A 22,401-nucleotide genomic window follows, 5' to 3' on the forward strand; every position below is an offset into this window, starting at 1 on the left:
CACGTTCGCAGAATGCCAAGACGAATAAACTGAGCCTGGAGCCAAAACGTTTTGGGTGGCACTTTTGACTTGTACCATCTACCGCGCAAAGCGCAAACCTCGATTTATCGCCTCAGTTCTTATTTCTACCGCTTGATTCAACTTCTCAAATGGCACACCGACCAGGATTCGGCAGGAATATCAGCGTGCAGGTCGCCTCGCCGACCAACGACCTCAAGGCAGGCGTTGTATCTGCAACCACAGGGCCGCCGTCAGCTCGAACGAAACCGATGCAAGTGAAGCGGGTGACATTGACATCGAAGAAGAATTGGTGGATGGGCGAGTTTAATCATCCTCTAGCCTTGAGACAAGCGCATGTCTAACCAAGCCTCGTAACATGCAGTGGAAATGGACGAGGAGGACGAAGTCCAGCCTCTGAACAACTCAATAAACTCTTTCTCCTCATCGGAAGAAACAGCCGTCGAACATGAACCAGCCGTTGTCTACAAGGAATACAACCATGGAATCGACGAGCAGGTCGTCCACCACCACCACCATCCATCCCACAAGGTCGAGGAATCGCCACCACCATCGCCAGTATATCACCCTTCGCGGCACCCCAATTCCATCTTCTCGTTCCCAACACCGACGGCCTACGCAGCGCCCCCCAATGCGACGGCCAGTTTAACACCATTCGCGCACGGATCAGCATCAGAATTGTTCAAATGTGTGGTGAAGAAGCCGGATGTCATTCAGCTCGAAATCAATGGCGAGATGCAGTCGAATGCTTCAGATGTGACCGTCCAGTTCCTGGCTGAACTGCGGGTGTACACAACCGTCGCTCGACATCGCAATATCTGCGCTTTCTATGGCTGCTTGGAGAACGTCGGGATCGTGCTGGAGTATCTCGAATGCCGGACGTTATACGATGTGATAATGGCCCGGCCTCCCTTAACCCTCGCTCAAAAGATCGACTATCACAATCAACTCCTCGACGGACTCACACACCTCCATTCATATCGGCTAAGTCACGGTGACTTGTCGTTACTGAACGTCCAGGTCACAAGGGACTCCAACACCATCAAGTTGCTCGACTTTGGGCGTTCGGTTTCTGCGGATTCGGACTTCAAATCGCCTCATGATGAACCCGTCGATCCGTTCCCCTACCTCCACAGCCGCCAGCAACCCAAACTTCCCGCCGTCAGGATCGAACAGATCCACCCCGGCACCCGACCTTTCTCCGCCCCGGAGATCCTGCGAGGCGAATGCCAGGATCCTCTGCTAGCCGATGCATATTCGTTTGGGATGATCCTTGTATGTCTGGATCGGTGCGAGTGTGTAGATGTGAAACCTTGGGATCAGAGGAAGGACAAGCTACCGGGCGACCTGTTCGAAAATTGCGAACTGTTCGAGGAGAGGGCGAGGGAGTACCTGAAGAAGTGGAATGAAGGCAGACGGGCGTTGGACAAGAAGGATATGATACCGGAGGAAATTTGAACACCTTCGCCGTTGACGGTTTTGGCCCGCCCGACTAGCCTGCTACTCCATCCTCATTCAGCCCCGCCTATGCCGCCGCCTATCCATCTCCCCCTGATCCTGATCACAGCCCAACTACTGACCGCAGAAACCGTTTTCTACGGACAAAAAGAGACGACAACGACGACGATGATGAAACCGGGGGTGCTTCCACGAACTCAGGAAAAGAAACATGACGACGACCCTATGTTATATACACCCAACCCCTCCCCACTATGCCGCTCAATTTATAATCGCCTCATTCGCGAAGTACGCTATTTCCGGAACCTTTTCGCGGAAATTATGCCATTTGTCGCTATACCGGAGTCCCGTCTGTGACCCTATTTAACCTCTTTCGAACTCTTTCGGTTTTTCTTGGTGGCCCTTTTTTTGTTCTCTCAAGTTTCGAACTTTCCGATTCTTTGGAACGCTGTTGAGGGAAGGAAGGGCATATCGGGCTTGGCGGAGAGAAAGGAGAGGAGGATTGCTGCCGTGTTGGAACCTGAAGGGTGCTTATCTGGAGAGGCTCATTGCAGACGGAGATTTCACTTGGTACAACCTCGTAATTATTCACTGATCGTGTACTTCTTCCTATTGGACTTCCCCAGTCCGCTTACCTCTTGCTCATCATGGTTTGCTCTATTGTAGTCATTTCATTCTTGTCGTCTGTTTCCTCGGTTCGTGTGCATAATTACTACCCCTTCTCTTCCCCGTGTAGCTACTAGTGTGACTGTTCTCTACTTTTTTGGAGCTGTTGTTACAATCGTGTAAATCACCTTGCTGGTGTTCATGATCATGGCTGTGATCAATGCAGTCTCTGAGGTTTGGATCCGGCAAGCGCTACCTTGTGCCTTGTTGGAGTCCATAGTCCAGACTTGGCCCAAAGGAGGTGGAGCGCAAGCGGCAAGGAGAGAGAGAAAGAAAAAAGCAAAAGGTTGTCCGTAGCTGGAATCGAACCAGCGGCTCTTCGGAGTTGTACGCTCAGTGCATGCCACAACGAAGTGATTTAACCCCTAATCGATACGGACGGTGAAGAGATGTGCACACGATAGTATATGACCTACACATCAGCTCTACCATACACATAAACCCTCGCGGTAAGCTCAACCTCGAAGCACATCCCGAACAGAAAAGAAAAAAGGCCTCATGTTCCAATTCAGAGTCTAAGTTACGTAGACAAAGGATGAGATGCGTCGATCTAATAATGGTAGTAGTAGATAGAGTAAGGTAGGGTAAATATGGATCGGGGAGAGGAAGACAATCAGAGGAAACCGAAATTAATCTGTATACAGTGGGGAAACTACAGACCAAAACTCGGGTGATGAAACGAGACAGAGTAGAAAAGACGTGGCGTTCGTTATCGCAGTCGGGAATATAAGAGAACGGGGAACGAAAGAGTCACGAGCCAAAAGGTAGAAGAAAGGAAAGTTGAAAGAAGAAAGTCGTCAGGGTATGGTTGGTAAGGATGCGCCGGATGTATGGTATGTGTGCGGTATGTAGTAGTCGAGATATCAACAGTTCTGCCCTGAAGCCCACGAGCTATGAACGTCATGTAACCCTAAAAGTGATCAAGAAAACGCTGGAACCCAGAGACGAGGTCGTGGTATATACGGAAAAGTCGTAATGGTCGTAGTCGAACGAACGAGCCAAAGAACGAAAGTCAAGTCCGGAAAGAAAGAGAAAAAGGCGTATGGTAGGTAGTCTGCAAATGGATGGGAAATGGTTAGATGAGTGATCAAAAACCCAAAAACGTGAAGCCCAAGATGATACAACGTATAATACATAGTCCCCAGAGATAGAAGAGAAATGAAAGAAATCAAGAGAAAAAAAGGATGTGGTCATGATGTCCGCGTCGAACGCTGGCTGACAGTTCCAGCCCCTTGCCCAAGATACGTACGCTCCGTCTGATATCAATACACCGAACCCTTCACCAAGCCTCGAACCACATATCCCTAAGCCCACCACCGCCACCTGTTGCATACCAACTCGAGAACCCATACACTCCCGCGCTCATGTTCCGGCACTTTGGCACAAACGAAGACATCAACGCTCTCCCATTCCCAGACCCCCCACTTCCCATCCCACCACCACTTCCCCCGCCCGTCTTGAACGGCATCGCATACCCAACATTCGGGTAGATGATGTTCAAATCAAACTCGTGCATATCCACATTCTGACTTGACAGTTCGGCTGAAATGTCTTTCAGATCTTGGACGTCGTAACTCGATGTGGGGGATGAGTATGAGCTGAAATTGATGGTGCATTTTTGGAGGACCGCTGGAGGGGGAGCGTTGGATAAGGAGGGGTGGTACGTGTTGGCCCAGGGGTATCGTCGCCATTTAATGAACTCGATGAGCGTGTCTTGCATTTCGATTGGCGCTGAGAGTTTGCCCGAGAATGATATGAGTCGAGGGCAGAGACTGGCTGTCGCAGTATTGATGTGGCTGCCGCCGGCGACAGGCTTGGGTGTCAAGCGCTCCAGCAACCCTTTGCTCAGGTACCCAGGCGCCGCCCTTTGTCTCCCACCAGTCATCCCAAAACCTACACTCGACCACCGCGACATGCTCTTCCTATTCATCGTCAGATGCGTCAGGTTGGGAACCAGATCCAGAGCACGTTCGATATCTCGTAACGAGAGCCCTGCTTCGTCGAATGTGAGCTTTTCGAGGTTCCGACCGTATTGAGAAAGGAGGTCGATAAGCGGGGAAGATGCATCAGCGTGACGAGAGGACGAGGATGCTTGTTGGGTATAGGGCAACTGGCCGGTGACTCCTGGAACTGCAATGGGTGCCGATGTTGTGGACTGGCCGGATTGCTGGGAATGTGACGGGGTCTCGTCTTCACAAGGAGTGAGTGCGGTTGAAAACACCACCTCCTTGAGTGAGGGGAGGTGGAGGCAGAGGAAGAAGTCTCCGAGGGAGATCCCTTCGTCGATGGCGAGATGCTCGAGACAAGGAAGAGGGATCAATTTACGTACCGGGGTCCGATCCGACCCCAGGCTCGAGTTATTGCCATTGGACGAAGGGGAAGTCAAAGGAGACTGGGGCGGTGAAGCGCCTATCATCCTGCCTCGGCCAATAGCTAGGCGGCAGCGAACAAGGCGGGGACAAAGGGCGAGCAAGTCAAGCGCGTCCGAGGGAAGGAAGCGGCGCCTCAAGCTCTCCGAATCAAGTCCGTAAAAGTATTCATCGAAAATAAGCTCCGTCAGTCCTTCCCACCGGACTGGCAGACTCATAATATTCCGAGGAAGGATTTGTAAACTGAGAGACTTGAGCTCGGGCACTGTCATTAGCCCCTCCGGCGAGACTAGCGCAACCTTGTTGGCGCCGCGGTTGAGGTTGCGTTCCATCGGGGTTTGCCATTTGATTGAAATGCGCTGCAGATGGGGAGCGTCCTGTGTGTGCACTGCCAGGAATTGGGCGATTGTCGGAGATGACGCGTACAGCTCGACAGACTTCCATTGACCGCAGTACGCGAGGAGGACGGCCACCACGTCGTTAACCTGGCTGGTGCCTTTGGCGTTGTCGAGCAGGTTGGTGAACTGGGACAGCGAGAGCGAGATTTGGCAGCCTTTGGCCCGAGCGAGCCACTGAACGACCATATCCTTGAGATCTCGCATTTTTGACTCCCAGTAGAACACGTCACTGAGGTATGCCGCTCGCTGGGCGGGTTCGAGCTGGTCGACGGTGTCGGGTTGCCCGCGGTACTCCGCCTGGGGCGCGAGGCTTGCTGGTAGCTCGGGATAGAACGGGATGTGGACGTGGATGCTGGCCCATAGCAAGGGCATGTCGAAGGCGACCTCACGCCATCTGCGACAGACGTGGGTTAACAGCATCGGCGGTTCCGCTACACATATGTAGGGGTTGTGATCCGTCGGGAGACAGTAGAGGAAGATGATGTGGACGACGTCGAGGGGGAGACGGGCGAAGGGCGACATTGGGGACAGACCTTCGTCGTTGCGGGCAGCGTCGAGGTCGTGGTTTTTGGTTGAGGCCGTCGAGGACAGCGTGGTGCTTGGCGAGTTGTCCCTGAGCCTCGGAGTCGGAGCTTGTTGCCGGGCCTGAGGGTGCTTGAGCACGGCGGGGGTATAAATGACGGACGAGGGCTGCAAAGAGCTGCTGGGTATATATCGCTCAAGCACAAACCGTGGTGGGCATTGAATGTAGAAATATGGTTGTGAAGAAGAAGTGTGATGGCTCAGTCCCAACTCCAAAAGGCAACAGCCTCGAGTTGGGGCTCGTTTTGTTCCTCCCCCTTTTATACACCGCAAGATGGAGTCAAAAGGTTATATTATTTCAAATGAAAGCTGTATATGTCATGTTCAGGTTACCAAATAACCATTCCATGCGCACTCCTGGAGGTTGGAGAGCACCAATGAATTCTTCATCCAACGCAAACAGTTCCTGTAACCCGTCCCAGCAACCCTGCACAAAGGGGATCTACACCAAGAGCCGGCCTTGATCGTACCGGACGGCGAACTTGAGTCATGCAATTTGTACCACCGAGAATGGGAAATGATAAATCTACCCCAGCGATGGAATCGGAACTAAACCTAGTACGTCGGCTTGAAGACGCCATAAAAAGTTCGTATCCCTTTATCCAGAACTGGACGTCCAAAGCCAAATTCTAGAGAAGCCCTTAGGACTGTAGTAACCCGCTACGAGGGATGTGGAATGGCATCACTTAGCTTCACAGAATCGAAAGCCTTCCTCGAGATCATAACTCGCTGAGTTCAGACACCGTACACATCCCGAGATCAGTGCCACGCACCCTTTCTTTGTCTCCCGTTACCGGGAATCACCAGTTTGGGTTCCATTCCTGAGCCCGAACATTGAGCTTCTAATTATGATCCAGAGGTACCAAGGATGAGCAGCGCTCCCATAGATATGAGGGGACAGTGGCTCTTCCTTAAGTCCTCCGGAGCAAATGCCAGGCGTGTTTGAGAATTTATGAAAAAATGAAAAAGAACTTTCACATGTGGTTCGGAAGAGGCCCGAAGTTTAGAAGAATTAATGATTGGTATGAAACGCCAAAAAGCACAGGAATTCGTTCCAAGGTTGGGGATGGCGATGAGGGGCGAGGTTGGCCGGAGGTCATATTCCAGCATCGAGGCTTGTCAGCAGCGAAAGTGCAAGCCAACTGGTGGTCTTCAACTCCGGGCCATAGGACGTCCCAAATGGCAAGATGTCGCCATCCCAGAGCACCCCAAGATCGAACGAACTGCGAATAATTCAATACGCAGAGAGACTACCAGAGATGATCGATGGCCTTCCGGATCGTACTGGGCCCATGTCATTATCGAGAGAAGGCCTTCAAACTAGTTCCCGATCGCCTTATCCTCTGAAATAAAAGAGGCCCGGCCGTAGAGAACTGCGCAAAAGGAAGCCACTACGATATGAATGAGCAAGTGATCGCGAATGTGGAGAAACATAGATGGCGCACCATGAGGCCTGACATACTCTGATAACGAGGTTAATGCAGCATTATAATCCTGTGTGTGCTCTCAATTCGGGAAGGACATTTCCCTGATGTTGTCCGAGTCTAAATCCAAACCAATATCACTTGTTTCGAATTCGCTGGATTATGGGCGGTGGAAGAGAGAATTGAATTGGTAGAAGATGCATTTGGTCCATATCTACCCGTGGAATTTTTCTTTCTTCCGCTTTCGAAGGAAATTCTGCCTCGAGGGCCAAACCCAAAGTGTCGACAGATGAGAGGTGTTTAGGTGGCAAGCGCCGGCATGGGCCACTCGCACTCCGATCGAATACGATCAATCGGAGCTTGAATCAGCTTTTCCATGCTTGGCACCGTTTCCTCGATGAGCGCTTCTTTACTGTTCCACCACGACGAAGACTGAATGGCTGAGCGTAAATTCCTCGTTTTCTTTTATCACAGAACATCCACGCCACCTAAATTATTTGGAGCAGCTTGACAGCGGTGAGAGCCATGAGAACAACGTAGAAGTCTCCCAACGGTCCAGGTTTTCCCGACTGCTGGGGTGGCGAGTCTTTTCTTCCATTTCAAGAACCTTCTATCCGACTGTAAGTACCTCGATATGTCTTGACTGCATTCCAGGGGCACATATGTTGGACAGAATGGCACGGCGGGTTCTGACCTTCCTGTTACTTCTCGTGTGCAAAGGAACCGTTTGTCATCAACGGCGTTTACCACCCTCTTGTGCCACTTTCCGACTTCCAAGAAGCATCGCCTAAACGGGCGCTGCCGTTTTGAGCCTCTCGTAGCACGAGGCGGGATGGTGGAGCTAAATTGGAATGAGCCTAACCATACAGGCTTCCTAGTCGCGTCGGCTCTTTCCAGGCCAACCGCCGTGGCCCAGCGCTAGGAATCATACCTGGGGACCTCGTCTTTCCCGTTTTTAAGCGATGGGAATCAAGCAGACAGTGAGCACCTTCTTTCTATTGATTCTTCGTAAGATTACCCTTCTGACGTTCGTTTTTGTTATCTTCCTGGGATAATAAGAAAGGCCAGGACAAATCCCTAGCAAGACATTTCAGCTTCGCTTGGCCGTCCTAAGGTGCAAGAAGCAAGATGGGTATTCTTTCGACTTCCATTTATTCTTTCTGCGGTTAATCTACCCTGTGGTAGTCTCTTCTGAAGACGTCCACAGAAGTTTCTGGGGTTCACAATTGTTCGATTCCTGGCTTTAAAGATACCCGCAGCCACCCCATGTATGGGCGAAGCGAAAGCCCTTTCTTCAAGTTTCTGGCCATTCTCCTGACTCAGGTTGACCTACTCATTTGTCCTGCCTGTCATATACTCTTCGCCTTTGTCTTTTGAACTCTACAAGCTTCGCCCTGCCAAGATGGGGTGCCTGCTGCAGTACCTCATTTTTGCACTTGAGCTCTCGCCGTGGCTTGCCCACGCTCAGCCTTCCCCAGCCTTGCAGAAACGTATCACGGAAGACATCGAAGCCGCCGCTGATGCAACTGAACTCGACTATACGGCCTTTGTCAACCCCTTCATTGGAACTGGTGACATCTCTTTGTCTCCTGTTCCTGAATGGCACTGATAGCGCCTTCAATACAGCGAATTTCGGCAATGTCTGGTAAGAACCCTGACATGACCAAGCACCAGGTTCACCCCGGCCTGATCTTCATTAGTCCAGGAGCATCCCTTCCCTTTGGCATGGTACGGTGTTCCTGCCATTGCGGTAGCTATAGTCTAAAACTCGACCGCAGGTCAAATTTTCGACTGATATGACGGGATATGCCCCTGCTGGTCGGTGGAAATCTTGCCGGTAAAGACCGTTGAGGTTGACAGACTTTCAGGATACGTGGCCAACGCATCCGAATTTGTTCGTGGACTGAGCCCTTTGCATGACAGTGGCACTGGGTCATCTTTGGGTAGGCCCGAGGATCGGTCGTTCCTTTTTCGAAGCTGTTGATCTAACTGGTGTCCAAAGGTACATACGGGAACTTTGAAGTGATGCCTGTACTCTGTCCTGGGGGGTTTGAGACCTGCACCACTTCACTTAACGCCCGTCAGCGGCTCAGGAAACCGTTCACCGATGGTATGTTGCGTCGATATGCGCTCCCGCGCTACTTATGATTCAGTAGACGGTGCTCCGGGGTACTTTACCCTCACATTGGACAATGACATTAAGATGGAAGCTACTGCAACCCGACGAGCAGGTCTGGAAAGGTTCACGTTCCCGCCAAATACCAAACCGTACTTCGTGCTCGATATGGCCAATGATTTACCTGCGTCTTTCGCTGGCGGAGAACTTCTTATCCACCCTGACGAAGGTAGGATCACCATCGGGGGTCGCTATGGCTCTAGGTAATGTTAGCTCGTGCCAGTGTCCAGAGTAAAGCTGATGTTCGACCTCCAGTTTTGGTCCTGGGAGGTTCAACTATCAGGCGTTCGCGTGCTACGATCTTCTCGACGGAGGAAAACAGAAGCTCGAAGAATACGGCGTTTGGACAGCTGACAAGTAAGGCGAACTCCTCTCTTGTGAAGTGATAGTCGAGTTCACAGATCCTTTCTCCCTTTTTTCAGTTACGGGCTTGATGCGAAAGGGCTGGGCCTCACCCGACTCAACCTGTCACTCAACTTGATCGGCGGCATCTACCAATCCGGTGCCTTATTCTCGCTTATACCTGAGGATCCTGAGACGAATGAACTCAACATCCGTGTCGGTATATCCTTCCGGTCGGTCGACCAGGCTTGTGCAAACGCTGAAGAAGAAATTGGTTCTGCAAGCTTTGCAGAGATTCGCGAGCGGGCTCGGGTCCTGTGGCAAGAGAAGCTTTCCAGGATTGAGATCGACGTTCCTGGCACACCGCCTAATATAACGCAGATGTTCTATTCGTCACTGTATAGGAGCTTTTTGACCCCGGTACGTGGCTCTTGTTGCAGGATTTGAGCACTGAAGCGATTGACAGAACAATGCGACGGGCGAAAGCCAGGGTGTATTCGCGGATACAACCTCGCCATATTTTGATTCTCTGTACTGCAGGTAAGGAGATACGCACTCCTCGTTCTTGTCTAACTCTCCTGACCCTACAGTTGGGATACTGTGAGTACATTCGCACAGTAAGCAGACAGGAAACATCTCAGGGTCCATGGTGATTAGTTCCGGACCTTCTTCCCTCTCCTCGGATTGCACTCGCCTGAAGAATACGCAGAGATTGTCGAGACTTACATCGACGGTTGGCGCAAACACGGATGGATGCCTGAATGTCGTGCCAACAACCTTCAAGGATGGACGCAAGGAGGTGGGTCCGAACTTGATCTCGTGGAGATATGAAATGGAGAGGCTATGTGCAGGTACCAGTGCCGACAACATTGTCGGGCATTTCGTGGTCCACTATCACAATGAAGCCGAGAGACTTGGAATAGATGTTGAAGAAGCGTATCGGGCGATGGTCACTGATGCTGAAGTGAATCCGCCGGAGTGGAACATCCAAGGCCGACAAATCAACGTGTACAAGTAAGAGCTTCCTCTCATCCGATTCGTATCAGGCTTTGAGTCCCTTCAGACAGTACGGGTATGTTCCGTTCGCGGTATTGGATACTTCAAGCACTGGTAGACAAACTCGAGAAGGAAGCCGGACCCTTGAATATGCGTTCGAAGATTTTGCGATTCGACAGGTGGCCCAGTTGCTTGAACGACCTGATGATGTTGAGAAGTACACGAACATGTCACTGGTACTAAGTCGGTTCATTCATTCGCGATCGCACTAATCGTGGTCCTGCACTTCAGTTCTATCGTAACATCTGGGATGAAACTGTCGAGAGCGACGGTTTCAAAGGTCGGTCGATTGGTTCCAGTGGGGATGAAATCATTTGCTGAAAAGGGCTTCAGGATTCTTTCAGAAACGGTACCCGAATGGAACCTTTGCGTATACCGATCCGACCAACTGTTCGCCTAAGGACAAGAATGAGACGAGACCCTGCTCTCTCCAGGGATCGAACACCAATGGTTTCTATGAATCTAGTTCTTGGGAATATAGTTTGTGAGCGTCATACGTGACATCGACCATACCCTATCCCTGACTTTTCGCAGCTTTGCACCGCACGACACGGCTTATTTGATCGACATCATGGGTGGAAATGTGAGCGATCGTCCCCAAGCTCCTCTCTGGAGGTTCTGAAACAGCTACAGGAGACGTTTGTGAAGCGATTGGATCACTTCTTCGACGAAGAGTATTATCTCGCAGGGAATGAACCATCGTTCCAGGTATGTTGCAGTCCGTGGCTTCTCCTCTCTGCTTCATCCCTGAATCCTGGTGATCAGACCCCAATCGGTTATCACTACGCGGACAGGCCCACCAAATCCGTGCAACGTGTTAGGGAGGTGGTGTTCCAGAACTTTGGAGTAGACGCGGATGGTCTTCCAGGAAACGATGATCAGGCAGCTATGGCCACCTTACTGGCTTTCCATATCTTGGGATTGTACCCAAGTATGTCTTCCGTCTGTTCTCACCCCTTCGGCTGGCTCTGACACCCTGTCCTAAGTTCCTTCAACGACCCAATACCTGGTTCTCTCGCCCATGGTTCCCAAGTATACGATCCACACTCCCTTCCTGAATGTCAGCACCACCGTTCGCGTAGTCAATTACGACCCCAAGTCAGTCGCAGAAAAGATACCACCCGGCGCTGCAGCATACGTCAAGGATGTCTCCGTCATCGCGAACGACGGATCAGTACGATGGTCGACCGAAACCAATGGAACGGCTACGGTGACGCCTAATCCCAGTGGTTCAAGATGCCACCTTGATTTTTATGATACCTTCCGGCTGGGTGGTGAGATTGTTATTACCCTGACACCGGATACACACCATGTGGATAGCTGTGGTGGTACTCTGCCTGACAGTATTTCGACTGGAGGATGGAGCGAGGCGAGGAGGTAGTTTGCCACCAATATCATACAATGAGGCGTCGCGGATTTCGAGATCATAAAGTCGTGTCATTCAGGTCATTAGAAGTCTAGGCAGGTAGGGGTAATCGTAATGTGCGAGGTACAAGAACGAAGAGACAAGAACGAAGCATCGACTCCAAGATACAAATACAACAAGGATTCGGTAGCAAGAATAGGGATGTCGCTAAGTCGAGTCATAAAAACGGAAAGCCCAAATGAATAAAAAGAAAATGGAAATCGTAGCGATGTTGAGTAGCGTATGGGGATATCGTAGCCAGCGATAGAAATCAAGTGTCCTTGAGCTTGGTATGGGGTAGCGAGTAAAAAGCAATGGAAAAACGAGATGATATCAGTCGTGAATTTTCGTAAGAACGTCGTCGGAGAATTCGAGCAAGAAAAGGAAAAAATAAAAATGTTTCATCGTCTGTGAGAACAATGAGCAAGATGTCCAGAAGGCCGAAGGAGTTTGCGGAAAGTCTCACCTATCACGATTCACCAGCAGTAGCAGCACGACGATGCTCCGCAACCCACTCGTCGAATTCGTTTTCGTCAATGGTGACATGCACCACCCTTCCATTGGCTCTATCAGTGACTGGCTTGATATTGAGTTCACTGTAACAAGTGGTGAGTGGGAAGACCTCAGAGATGAAGAAGGAAAACCTACTCTTCCAGGTGCCTGAGGATAGCTGCCTTGAGCGCTTTGCCGGCCTTATTGTTGGTTGGAGGAAGCGTGATCCTGAACGCGAACGATTGTCGGTCAGGAACGATATGCCAGAGGAGAGTTTCGTTGATGTGGTCTCGTGCAACTTCGGGGCTCATCTTCATCAACAGGAGGTCGGTGGGGGCGTGCGAGTAGTAGAATGAGTGCTGTTGGCAATCCTCGTAATACCGCCTGAGCTTCTTCTCGTACTTCCTCAATACGCGCTCGGTGGCCTTGACGACGTCCTCGGGGGCGTTTTTGGCCTTGATCTCTTCCAGTCGACGCTCTACATCAGTCTTTTGAGCGCGCAACGAGAACGTCTTCTGCATTCGCTTCTCGATGTCTGCAGAGACAGCAGTAGCGCTGGTCGCAACTGAGACCGAAGCGAGGTCATCTCCATCGGCACCCAAAGCATCCTGGTCGTTGCCCTCGCCCTCCGCCTCACCTTCCGCATCGGCATCGGCGTCAGCATTCATACTGGCGTTGGCACTACCGGGGTCGACCGTGATAACGGGAGCAGGTGAGGCCTCGCGCTGTTGAACTTCGCTTCTTGCACGTCCAAGGTCGCTGCGCCCACCAGCACCGATACCCGCGAGATTTGTTGTCTCTTGAGTGGGTGTAGTAGGGACGTCACCGTCGTTCGGCTGGCTAAATGGGTCATCGAAAGCATCGTAGGGTCCCTTGTCGAATTTGTTAACGTCGAGTCCTGAACCAAAGACGGAGGGAGGCTGATTGTCGGCGTCGGCATCGACGATGGGTGGTAATTCCTTGTTCCTGTTGAAAGACAATGTCGAACCTTTCTCGGAAGCAGCGGCCTTCTCAGCTTTAGCCGCTTCCTCAGCCTTTCGCTTCTCCTCCTCGGCAGCGGCTTCAGCCTCAAGCCTCTTCTTCTCTTCCTCGGCAGCAGCAGCTTCCTCTTCCTTCCTCTTCTTCTCGGCCTCCTCAGCCAACAACCTCTCGCGCTCCTCCATCTCGAGTTTCCACCTCCTCTCTTGTTCCTCCTCCTGTGCCTTCCTCTTGCGTTCTTCCTCTTCCTCGCGCAGCCTCTCCTCTTCCTGTCGGCGCCGCTCTTCTTCAGCAGCCTCCTCTGCAGCGATGCGTTGACGCTCGCGCTCGGCTTCCTCCTCTTCGAGACGCTTGCGTTCAGCCTCAGCCGCAGCAGCCTCCTCAGCCTCCTTCCTTGCCTTCTCTTCCGCCTTTCTCCTCTTCTTCTCCTCTTTCCTAATGCGCTTGGCCTCGGCAGCAGCAGCTTCTTCAGCTTCCTTTGCAAGGCGGGCTTCCTCCTCTTGACGAGCTTTCTCTTCAGCTTCACGAGCCAGGCGCTGGCGCTCTTCCTCCTCCAGTCGGGCTTTCTCCTCGGCGGCTTCGCGAGCAAGGCGCTCCTCCTCCTCTCGACGGGCTCGCTCTTCAGCTTCACGGGCAAGGCGCTCTTCTTCCTCTCGACGGGCTTGTTCTTCAGCTTCACGGGCAAGGCGCTCTTCTTCCTCCTGACGTGCCTTTTCTTCAGCCTCCCGAGCAAGACGCTCCTCTTCTTCCCGACGAGCTTGTTCCTCAGCCTCCTGAGCCAAACGCTCTTCCTCCGCCTTCCTGGCTCGCTCTTCGGCCTCGAGACGAAGTCTCTCCTCTTCTTCCTTGCGCTGTCTCTCCTCTTCCTCCAACCTGAGTCTCTCCACCTCAGCAGCAGCCTCCGCCATCTCCTTCTCAACCCTCTTCCTCTCCTCTTCCTCCGCCAACTCACGCTTCCTCCTCCTCTCCCTCTCTTCCTCTTCGTCCTCCAACCTTTGCTGCGCGATCAAAGCCTCAGCTGAAGCGATAGCAGCAGCAGCCACCCTAGCAGCTTCGTCCTCCTCCTCCTGCTGCTCCTTCGTCTTCGCCCTTGAGACAGAGTTGGAGCGGGACTTCGACTTGGATGAAGGTCGGTAGATCGCGCTCGTATCGAGAGGTGCGCGGGTACCTGTTCCAACTGTGCTCATGCTACCTGCAGCCCGGCTGATACTGGGCCTCCTTCCTCCAACTGGGCCAATATCGCTTCGGGTGCCGATGACAGACCCAGCGTCGTCCTTGCCAGCCCAGAAATTGACGAGACTCTTGACGGGCTCGGTGCGCTTGTTCTCGATGCTACCGCGTCCGCTTCGGCCTTTACGATCCTTGGGTGGTTCGTCCTTCCTTCCCCAGGTGGGTGCAAGAGGTGAGACAGGGGAGATGGGCGGAGATTGGAACATGGGTGCAGGTTCACTGGTAAGGACGGGCGCGACGGTTTGTTGGACAGGTGCGGGTTCCTTGGGCGGTGATGTCCGCCTCGAGACAGTCGAGTAGGTTTTCTTAGGTACGTCCTGGGCAGAGAGAAATAGTCGTTAGTGAAATGGTTCAAATAACAGTATTGGATTAGAAGAACGTACCTGAACACGAGAAGCCTCAGTCTCAGCTTCCAAAGCCTGACGATACGCCTCGGTGTGAATCCTTGAAGTCTCCTCGTCGAGATACATATCATCTTCCTCCTCCTCTTGACTGTCCCGATGTCCAGTCCAGTCTTCGTAGGCAGGTGGCAGAACCGTGCTCCTGTCATCCTCGTAGCGGTTGGAATATCCGTGAGTAATACCAGGGTTGCCGAACCCGCCAAGGAGAGTACCGGGAGTAGGGGGAACAGGAACACCCGACCCAGCCATGTACGATTGCGGAGCCATGGTTTGAGGTTGAGGGGCAGGAACATTGGCGGCTGGTACATCTCGGTCGGCAGAAACAGGCGTAATCATGGCGACACCGACTGGAGCGTTGGGAACTTGAAGCCCGGAAGTGGCCACCGAGATGGGAGGTGGGGTCGGAGCAGGAGCGGGGGCGGGGAGATTGAACTGAGTAGTGAATGAACCGAGCTGGGGAGTCTGGGCTCCTTCACTGACCACGCTCTTGCTCTTGGACGACTTCTTGGGTTTCTCGGAAGGGCGGACACCGATAGACGAGGCAGCCTTCTTCGAGGACGAAGACTTCAACTTGGCAGCTGCGGTAGGGGGCGGGGAGCGGTAACCAGCAGGAATGTCGTCCTTGGCGGGTGGTGTGGGTGGTCGCTCTTCCTTGGTTTGTTCCTTCGGGGGCTCTGGTTCATCGTCGGGGATCTGTTCAAGCGAGGCGGCAGGAGGGACGACGACATGTTCTTCCTCTTCCATGGAGGCGGACTCGTCTGCAGGTGGCAAGTCTCGCCTTCCCATCGTAACAGGCCTCCTTCCAGACACGCTGAAGCGAGCAGCAGAATCCGAAGGGGTGGGTGGGAGATACGGGTGGCGAGCTCGGGGAGTGGCGACTTCGTCGTCGTAATCGTCGTCGTACTTTCCGGTTCCACCAGCGATAGCGAGCATCTCTTCTTCCGCAGCGATATCGCTCATGAGCTCGAACTCTGCATCGACTTCGGGAGCATTGTCCATTGCTGTATCCAGGAACTGAAGTCGTTGACCTGTGAATTGAGGAGTATCCGGTTCCTGGAGATCGTACTCGGAGCCTGGAGGGCTCAGGAGCTCGATACGAGGAGTGAGATTGGAAGCGGAAGTGAAGGGTGACGAAGCAGCCGTGAAGGAAGCAGCCGAGGAAGAACGGTTATCATCGTCCAGGTCGTCGTCGACGCTGAAGTCGAGGTCGGTGGTAGACGTAGTGGAGGGGGTAGGCGAGGTCGGAATGTTGTCTTCGAACAAGAATTGGCGCACTGAACGGGACGGTGTTGGACGAGCGTTCGCAACAGTGGTGTCGGGCGTTGGAAGACCAATGGGGAAGCGTTCGCGTTCCTTGGCTGGTTCCCGCTGGACCACAAATTCACGTTCGCGACTCCTGCTGCTCGAAACGGTGGCAATGACTGGTGTGGCGACTGCAGAAGTTGATGCAGAAGTTGACGCCGACGGTGTCCGGTCCAGGATAGAAGCCAGTTCTGACTGGGCGGCAGGTGTCGTTCGTCTCCTTGCACTCGCCACGGTCGCGGTCTCGATAGTCGACGACGGAGGTTGAAGAATCGAAGGGGTAACCGGCGCCGAGATGGACTCGTCTTCCTCGTCCTCTTCAATTTGGCGAGCAGCTTCAGCCTCGGCGCGTCTCTCTCTCCGTTCTCTCCTGCGTTCTTCTCGCTCCCTCTCGCGCTCAGCCCTGGCTTCTTCTTCCCTGTCTTCCCCAGAGAACCGGACGACACGGACACGGGGCAGAGGAGGAAGAGCGACCTTGGGGACGCCCTTCTCCACGATCCTGGAAATCGTGTACAAGTCCCTCCTCGTCCTCCGCCAAATCCGATGCAAACCAACTTCTCTCCAAATCCCGGGCGTCACGTCCGCCAGCACCATCCCCAACCCAGTCCATATCACCACCACAACCAACCGCTCAATACTCTCCGTCACAATCAAGTCAATGAACAGTCGTACCCCATAGGCAATGTATGGGTCCCAAGAGTTGGGCATTTTCTTGAGATAGTGAAGTGTGACAATACCCTCCCACAGGCCAACTAGGACGGTGGTGAGTTTGAAGCTGGCTCTGGAGGCATATTGAATGTTGAATAGCGTTGAAGAGAGGTCGTCTTTATAGGAAAATGCGTGGTCCGCTAGCGGTGAATGATAGCGCGTTATACCGGAAAGCAAAAGTCGGAGGCCAAGGCCGCCCATGATAGCGTAGATGCTCTCCATCCCTGTGGTTCGTCAGCGACGTCGAGCGGGCATGGAACGGTGAGCAATTCGTTGAGAAGAACGTTCGTCGCGACGAGGGGAGGTGAAAAGGAGTGGCGTAGAACGTTGGCGACGATGACGAAGTTGAACGAACTGTGGGCGTAGCAAAGTCGTAGCCGCTCAAGTTGAAGCGGAGCACAGTGGAGAACCAAATTATGGGAGAGGAAAATAATTTGGGGGGCCTTCTCACGATATATCTTGTTCGGCACAAACAATGGCAAACTCGGAGAGTTTTCTTTTGTTCCTTCCGGCGAATGCCGTGACGGCCGAGCCTCGTGGCCGAGAACGTGGCGGTTGATATCGCGGTAAATGTTGCTGGACAGGAGGACTAGTACTCTCGCCAGGCCGGTTGGAGAACCTGCAAATCACTTGGATGTTTTGGATGTGGGAATCGCTGTGGTCGACGTTGATTCGGAAAGTGAAAACAATTCCGATCAAAAGTTATCTTGCGGGTCACAGTCCTTCACAGATGGTTTCGACTTGACCCTGCACGCTGGCCTGTAGGACGATGTCCTCCAGGCGAGCCTGAAAAATATGAACATCATTTATTCTCTCTATGAAATTCTGCGGAGCGTTCGAACAAAAAAAAGCAACAAAAAGTGAAGATCATGTCCGTAGCTGGAATCGAACCAGCGGCTCTTCGGAGCGATGCTCAACCACAACGAAGTGATTTAACCCCTAATCGATACGGACGTTATTAGTACCGATAACTTAAAATCTATAGCGAAGTATTTGCCTTCAACTGACCTGCCCTAAAGTCAGACCCGGCCATTGATCTAGTAGCCGGCAAACTGACCGTCATCATTTTCAAAGTTTGACGCTCAAGATCTTGTCTTTGAATACGAATCGTTTTCCCAACTCCATGACCCAACGATGACACACGGACCACCGCCCGCAGCGGCAGAATCCTCGCGCTCGTCGTACTACCGGACAAGCTCGACACCAAGTGCCCCCACGACGTCGACGAGCCACCATCCACCGCTGTACAATCACTACCCGTCTACATATCCTGGGACTTATACTCACCCACCTCAACCTCCTGTACAAGGACATTGGCCGACGAACTGGTACCAATATTATCATCACCCAGGCCAGTATCCAGCGTCGTCGACACCGCCGGCACCAACTGTGAAGCAGGAACACCATGTCGATCCAAGTCGAGGAATTCATCCACATTATTCGGGGTACAACGCCTATTACCAAACTCAACCCGATCAAAATGAAGTCAATGCCACGCCTAGACAGCCTGCACCAATAGAAGCACCTTCTCCAGCCCCAAAGCCTCACCCAGTTCCATCATCGACAGTCAAGCCAGTGGAGAAACCACCCGTGCCTCCACCACAACCACCCGAAAACTACGAACACTGGGACGATATCCTAAAAACATTCTTGGAGGAAGCAAAACTTACCGAGAGCTTAAAAGGGCTGGAGATGGACATGCTGGTTCTTTCTCCCGACTGGGAGACTACGGGCGTTTACACTGCAGTTGGAAAAATGATTCGGCGGTTTCAAGGCCTTTTAAAACGTCGCCAGGAAGATGGACGCGAATCCTTCGACAAAGGAGCTACCCCTACCCCCGAGAACGCTGGTCCTTCACAATCCGATTCCAAGGAGCGCTTGGACACGCGTAAACTCGCATATGTTTCCCCTCATCTCGTACCCAACGAACCGACTAGGACACCGACCACTGTGAGCAACATATGCATTTCTATGTCACCTCTCCTGACACTTCGAACAGATGACCAAATCAATATCGCAATTCCTGGCACGCAACCGAGCACGAAACAACGCCTCCAATCGAGCCGAGTTCTTGTATTCCCTCTCAGAGAGGAGAAAACAACTGGCAGCACTCCAGAGCGCCGACTCGACCACAGAAGCCACTCCGCAGAACAGTACAGATAAAAAGAATGGCGAACTAAAACAACGGTCACCAAGTACTGTCGACCCTCGCAACGTTTCCTCCTGTGCACGAACGGACGCCCGACCGATCGACCGCGACGCTCAAATGAAGTACGATATCGCGAAGAACAGCGATGGTCCCCTCAGCCGGACTAGGGCAAAGGGCAAAGCCAACATTGGGGACAAGAGGGCTCACAGAGGAGACGGCGCCGATGGAACTTCAGACGGGCGAAGAGTGCGACGAAGGACAGAAAGTGAGGTTTTGACGAAGGAGCCGAGCGAGGAAGAGGAAGAGGGTACTCCATCTCGCTATCCCGCCTTGGACGATCGATTGAAGAATATCGAAGCTCATTTCGCTGTGCGATACGGTATGCCTTTTTTTCTATGTAACCATTACTTACGAAGCTGACGCAACTCTTTCAGTTCCTTCGCCTCCTCGAACGCTGCTTGCGAGGCTCAAGTTCCTCGAGGAGCACATCATCAAATTAGAAAAGGAGTATCCGCCATGGGCAGCTCTTTGGTTCTGCCAACCCGGGCGAGGCGTGCGTCCATCCTCTTCATCTCACGTTACCTGACTTGACCTCGGTTTCCAGTGGCCTCCCCCACCCCGAACGACTCCAATCATTGTCCCTGTCCATCTACGCGCTCTAGCAGTCACTTCCAACGCCCCAAATCCAGTTTCTACCAACGCAAACAGCTCGACATCTACTTCTACCACCTCGTCCCCCGCATCCGCCATTCCCGCAAAAACAGAAGACGAATCAGGAGATCTGACTCCGACCGCTCCTACATCAGGATCACGACCGAAAGCTACAAAACCAAAGAAACAGCAGTCGAGTTTGTATCGAGCAGTCATGGAGAAGTTGGAGGTCAAGAAGGCGTTGGAAGATTATCGAGCGGCGTCGTAGCGTCCACGACAGCAGTACGAAGATTGTATCTGTACGACGTTTCCAGCCGGAGACGCCCAAGCAGGGGACCGTGAACCAGCCTGAAGGACGCGAATGAATACGCTATCTAGATTCTACAATCTAGATAGCGTATTCACTGACAACCCACCCATCAGGAGTGGAAGCGCGTCCTCGATTGGACGATTGGAGGAACGCGAAACCTTCACTTCTGCCAATCTCCGCCAAATGACGCCTACCCACCGCAACCCAGTGCATCGAATCCCAACGTGCAGTGAACAAATTGCACATCGAGAGACCATACGTATCGAGGTTGCGGTGAGTCGAGGGCCATTGTGGCGGACACTGAGAGAAGTGGAGGTGCATGCTCGTAGAGGCAGGGAAGGGGTGCGAAGCCCTGGGGTAACCTGGGGTTTTATCCTGTTTGGAAAAGACATGAACCGACACCTGCTCATATACGCTCGAGAGTCGGTATACTTGTAGGCGTGTGTGCGTCGGCGCCCACAAAAACGAGGAAGAAGACCACACGCTACTTGTTCTCTTCCTGGTTCTCTTGTACCGAATCCTGTTGTTGAATACATACTTGATGGATTCTACGATCTGTATCTAGAAACGTGTGGGAAAGAAGAGACTCGGGTCAGAGCCCTTGCATGATCCAGCCCACAGTCGCAATCATCCCGATCGCAACCCATGCCATCTTCGTATTCCTGTCTAAGGCTCCACTCCCCGACAATCCACCAGCTTCCAAGGCTTCAAGTTCTGAATCAAAGCAATATGGAACCGCGTTGGGATTACAAAACTTGTTCAATTCACAGCAGATGGGTCCACAGCACTTCTCTCTGGGCGTGAAGAAGGGAATAAGCAAAGGGCGGTGTCAGCGGACGTCGCGTCGCCTCGAAGGGTGGAATGATGACGAACCTTTCTGGTTCACAGCAGTCTGTACCGTCAGGACCGCAGCTCTGAGCTGCAGGTGAGCAACAATATGGTTGCTTCTTATCGCCCGTTCGGAATCTGGCGATCGAAGTTGTCAGTCGACGACCACAGCACGGGTGGCGGGATGAAGAGATGGACCGTACTGGGGTAGAAGACATGTGTGTCCTGTTGGACAGCAGTAGAAAGGACTTTCAGTGCATGAAACTGATACAAGGGCAGTCGTCAGGTCAGCGCAGACTCGGAGTCGAGCTGTGGAGCTGGCGGTTCTCACCAGTTCCGTTTGCGCATTCCGTCTTCATTTGACGGGCGCTTAGCGGGTACCTGGAACCGCTGTCCGCGGGGGTGGCTGGTCTGCTGTGGGATTCTAACAATCCGTCCAACCTCTCCGTGGCGAGCACGCTGTCGGAGAGATACGCTGAAGCCAGCGCGAGGACTGTCCAGCCTCGAGCGGTGCTCATTCGCATAGCTCTGTATGTGGATTGCGAGACGTGTTGCCGCAGAAGGTGGAGTGGGCTATAGAAAAGTCGCTTGGGAAGTGCGGGCCCTCGACGTTCAAGCTCAGGCCCAGTCCATCATGCTCAACACCGCGCAATGGGCGGTGGGTCTCAGCTCGGCGCGCAGGTGTTGCCAAGCGATGATGCAGGACCGACTCGGAATAGGCGACGCTTGGAGGATATCATCTTGAAATGGACTCCCGCAGCTCTAATGTGCATCGAAACATATATTTCAGCAAGGAGAGAAGGTCGGAAATCTCTACATAGACCATAAAGCGACGGATGCGCCCACCGCAAGCATACTAAAACCGTAACTCCCAACAGTCGCGAGCATCATCGCCTTCCCATCGTTGGTGGACGACGCTGACTCGGCTTCACCGGCCTCATCCTCTGTGGTCGAGCACCCGAATTCTACACCGTCGAATTGGCACTCTTGGTTTCTGGCGCAACAGATATCGCCGCAGCAGTGCTCACTATAGCAAACGGAGACGAGGGTCAAAGGGCTTGAACGAGAACAACGAGTCAAAACTCACCCGATGGATGCATCGCAACAGTCGGTGGCGGCGAGCCCCTCGAGACCGCAAATCAGGGCATCCTTGGGGCAGCACCATGCTCGACCTTTAACACGTTTGCTGAAAGAGAGGTTTCAGCGTCCCGGACGGACGTGTTTGACTGCAAGAACTCTTGAAGGTGGGCTTGAGCTTTTCTTTCTGACAAGTTGTGTCGGGTGGACAGCACTGGACGGAGTCGGGCCCGCATATTTCTGCAGTCGCGCAAATAGATCGTAGGGAAGTCTGAACGAGATACCAAGCTGACGACTGTCTTACCTGTTCCATTAACGCAGACCATCTTGGGCTGGTCGCGGATTCCCAGTGAACCTGAACCAATGGGAACAGCATCCAAG

At 52.8% G+C, this 22,401-nt stretch overlaps 7 protein-coding genes and 2 non-coding genes across 9 annotated transcripts; 4 read left to right on the forward strand and 5 right to left on the reverse strand.

Annotated features, from left to right (window-relative positions):
* Positions 1-195: 195 nt before the first annotated feature.
* On the forward strand, positions 196-1,476 carry CC1G_03330 (serine/threonine protein kinase; the record flags this gene model as incomplete). Its single annotated transcript, XM_001830741.2, has 2 exons — positions 196-318; positions 383-1,476. Exon 2 carries the CDS (start codon positions 388-390, stop codon positions 1,474-1,476), a length of 1,089 nt encoding a protein of 362 aa, XP_001830793.2. The 5' UTR covers positions 196-318; positions 383-387.
* Positions 1,477-2,430: 954 nt separating this feature from the next.
* CC1G_20063 lies at positions 2,431-2,522 on the reverse strand. The gene has a single exon. It is a non-coding gene; the product is annotated as a tRNA-His (tRNA).
* An 899-nt stretch (positions 2,523-3,421) lies between these two features.
* On the reverse strand, positions 3,422-5,431 carry CC1G_03331 (hypothetical protein; the record flags this gene model as incomplete). Its single annotated transcript, XM_001830742.1, has 1 exon — positions 3,422-5,431. The coding sequence occupies one exon, from the start codon at positions 5,429-5,431 to the stop codon at positions 3,422-3,424; it is 2,010 nt and encodes a 669-aa protein (XP_001830794.1).
* Positions 5,432-6,563: 1,132 nt separating this feature from the next.
* Positions 6,564-6,815, forward strand: CC1G_14264 (hypothetical protein; the record flags this gene model as incomplete). Its single annotated transcript, XM_002911687.1, has 1 exon — positions 6,564-6,815. The coding sequence occupies one exon, from the start codon at positions 6,564-6,566 to the stop codon at positions 6,813-6,815; it is 252 nt and encodes an 83-aa protein (XP_002911733.1).
* Positions 6,816-8,317: 1,502 nt separating this feature from the next.
* Positions 8,318-11,870, forward strand: CC1G_03332 (glycosyl hydrolase; the record flags this gene model as incomplete). Its single annotated transcript, XM_001830743.2, has 20 exons — positions 8,318-8,486; positions 8,542-8,560; positions 8,616-8,643; positions 8,694-8,733; positions 8,784-8,858; positions 8,918-9,025; positions 9,072-9,294; positions 9,347-9,448; positions 9,514-9,853; positions 9,900-9,973; positions 10,024-10,033; positions 10,091-10,232; positions 10,285-10,447; positions 10,497-10,665; positions 10,721-10,769; positions 10,823-10,973; positions 11,024-11,072; positions 11,123-11,197; positions 11,255-11,420; positions 11,476-11,870. The coding sequence occupies 20 exons, from the start codon at positions 8,318-8,320 to the stop codon at positions 11,868-11,870; spliced, it is 2,547 nt and encodes an 848-aa protein (XP_001830795.2).
* A 42-nt stretch (positions 11,871-11,912) lies between these two features.
* On the reverse strand, positions 11,913-17,206 carry CC1G_03333 (hypothetical protein; the record flags this gene model as incomplete). Its single annotated transcript, XM_001830744.2, has 4 exons — positions 11,913-12,302; positions 12,361-12,490; positions 12,543-14,911; positions 14,978-17,206. 3 exons carry the CDS (start codon positions 17,204-17,206, stop codon positions 12,364-12,366), a joined length of 4,725 nt encoding a protein of 1,574 aa, XP_001830796.2. The 3' UTR covers positions 11,913-12,302; positions 12,361-12,363.
* A 669-nt stretch (positions 17,207-17,875) lies between these two features.
* Positions 17,876-17,959, reverse strand: CC1G_20064. Its single transcript has one exon. It is a non-coding gene; the product is annotated as a tRNA-His (tRNA).
* Positions 17,960-18,139: 180 nt separating this feature from the next.
* CC1G_03334 (hypothetical protein) lies at positions 18,140-20,073 on the forward strand (the record flags this gene model as incomplete). Its single annotated transcript, XM_001830745.2, has 4 exons — positions 18,140-18,955; positions 19,005-19,533; positions 19,589-19,707; positions 19,759-20,073. 4 exons carry the CDS (start codon positions 18,140-18,142, stop codon positions 20,071-20,073), a joined length of 1,779 nt encoding a protein of 592 aa, XP_001830797.2.
* A 1,683-nt stretch (positions 20,074-21,756) lies between these two features.
* CC1G_14265 (hypothetical protein) lies at positions 21,757-22,256 on the reverse strand (the record flags this gene model as incomplete). Its single annotated transcript, XM_002911688.1, has 3 exons — positions 21,757-21,970; positions 22,031-22,129; positions 22,162-22,256. 3 exons carry the CDS (start codon positions 22,254-22,256, stop codon positions 21,757-21,759), a joined length of 408 nt encoding a protein of 135 aa, XP_002911734.1.
* Positions 22,257-22,401: the final 145 nt, after the last annotated feature.

This window comes from Coprinopsis cinerea (assembly GCF_000182895.1).
Source record: "Coprinopsis cinerea okayama7#130 chromosome 3 map unlocalized cont3.3, whole genome shotgun sequence".
Taxonomy (NCBI): Eukaryota; Fungi; Basidiomycota; class Agaricomycetes; order Agaricales; family Psathyrellaceae; genus Coprinopsis; species Coprinopsis cinerea.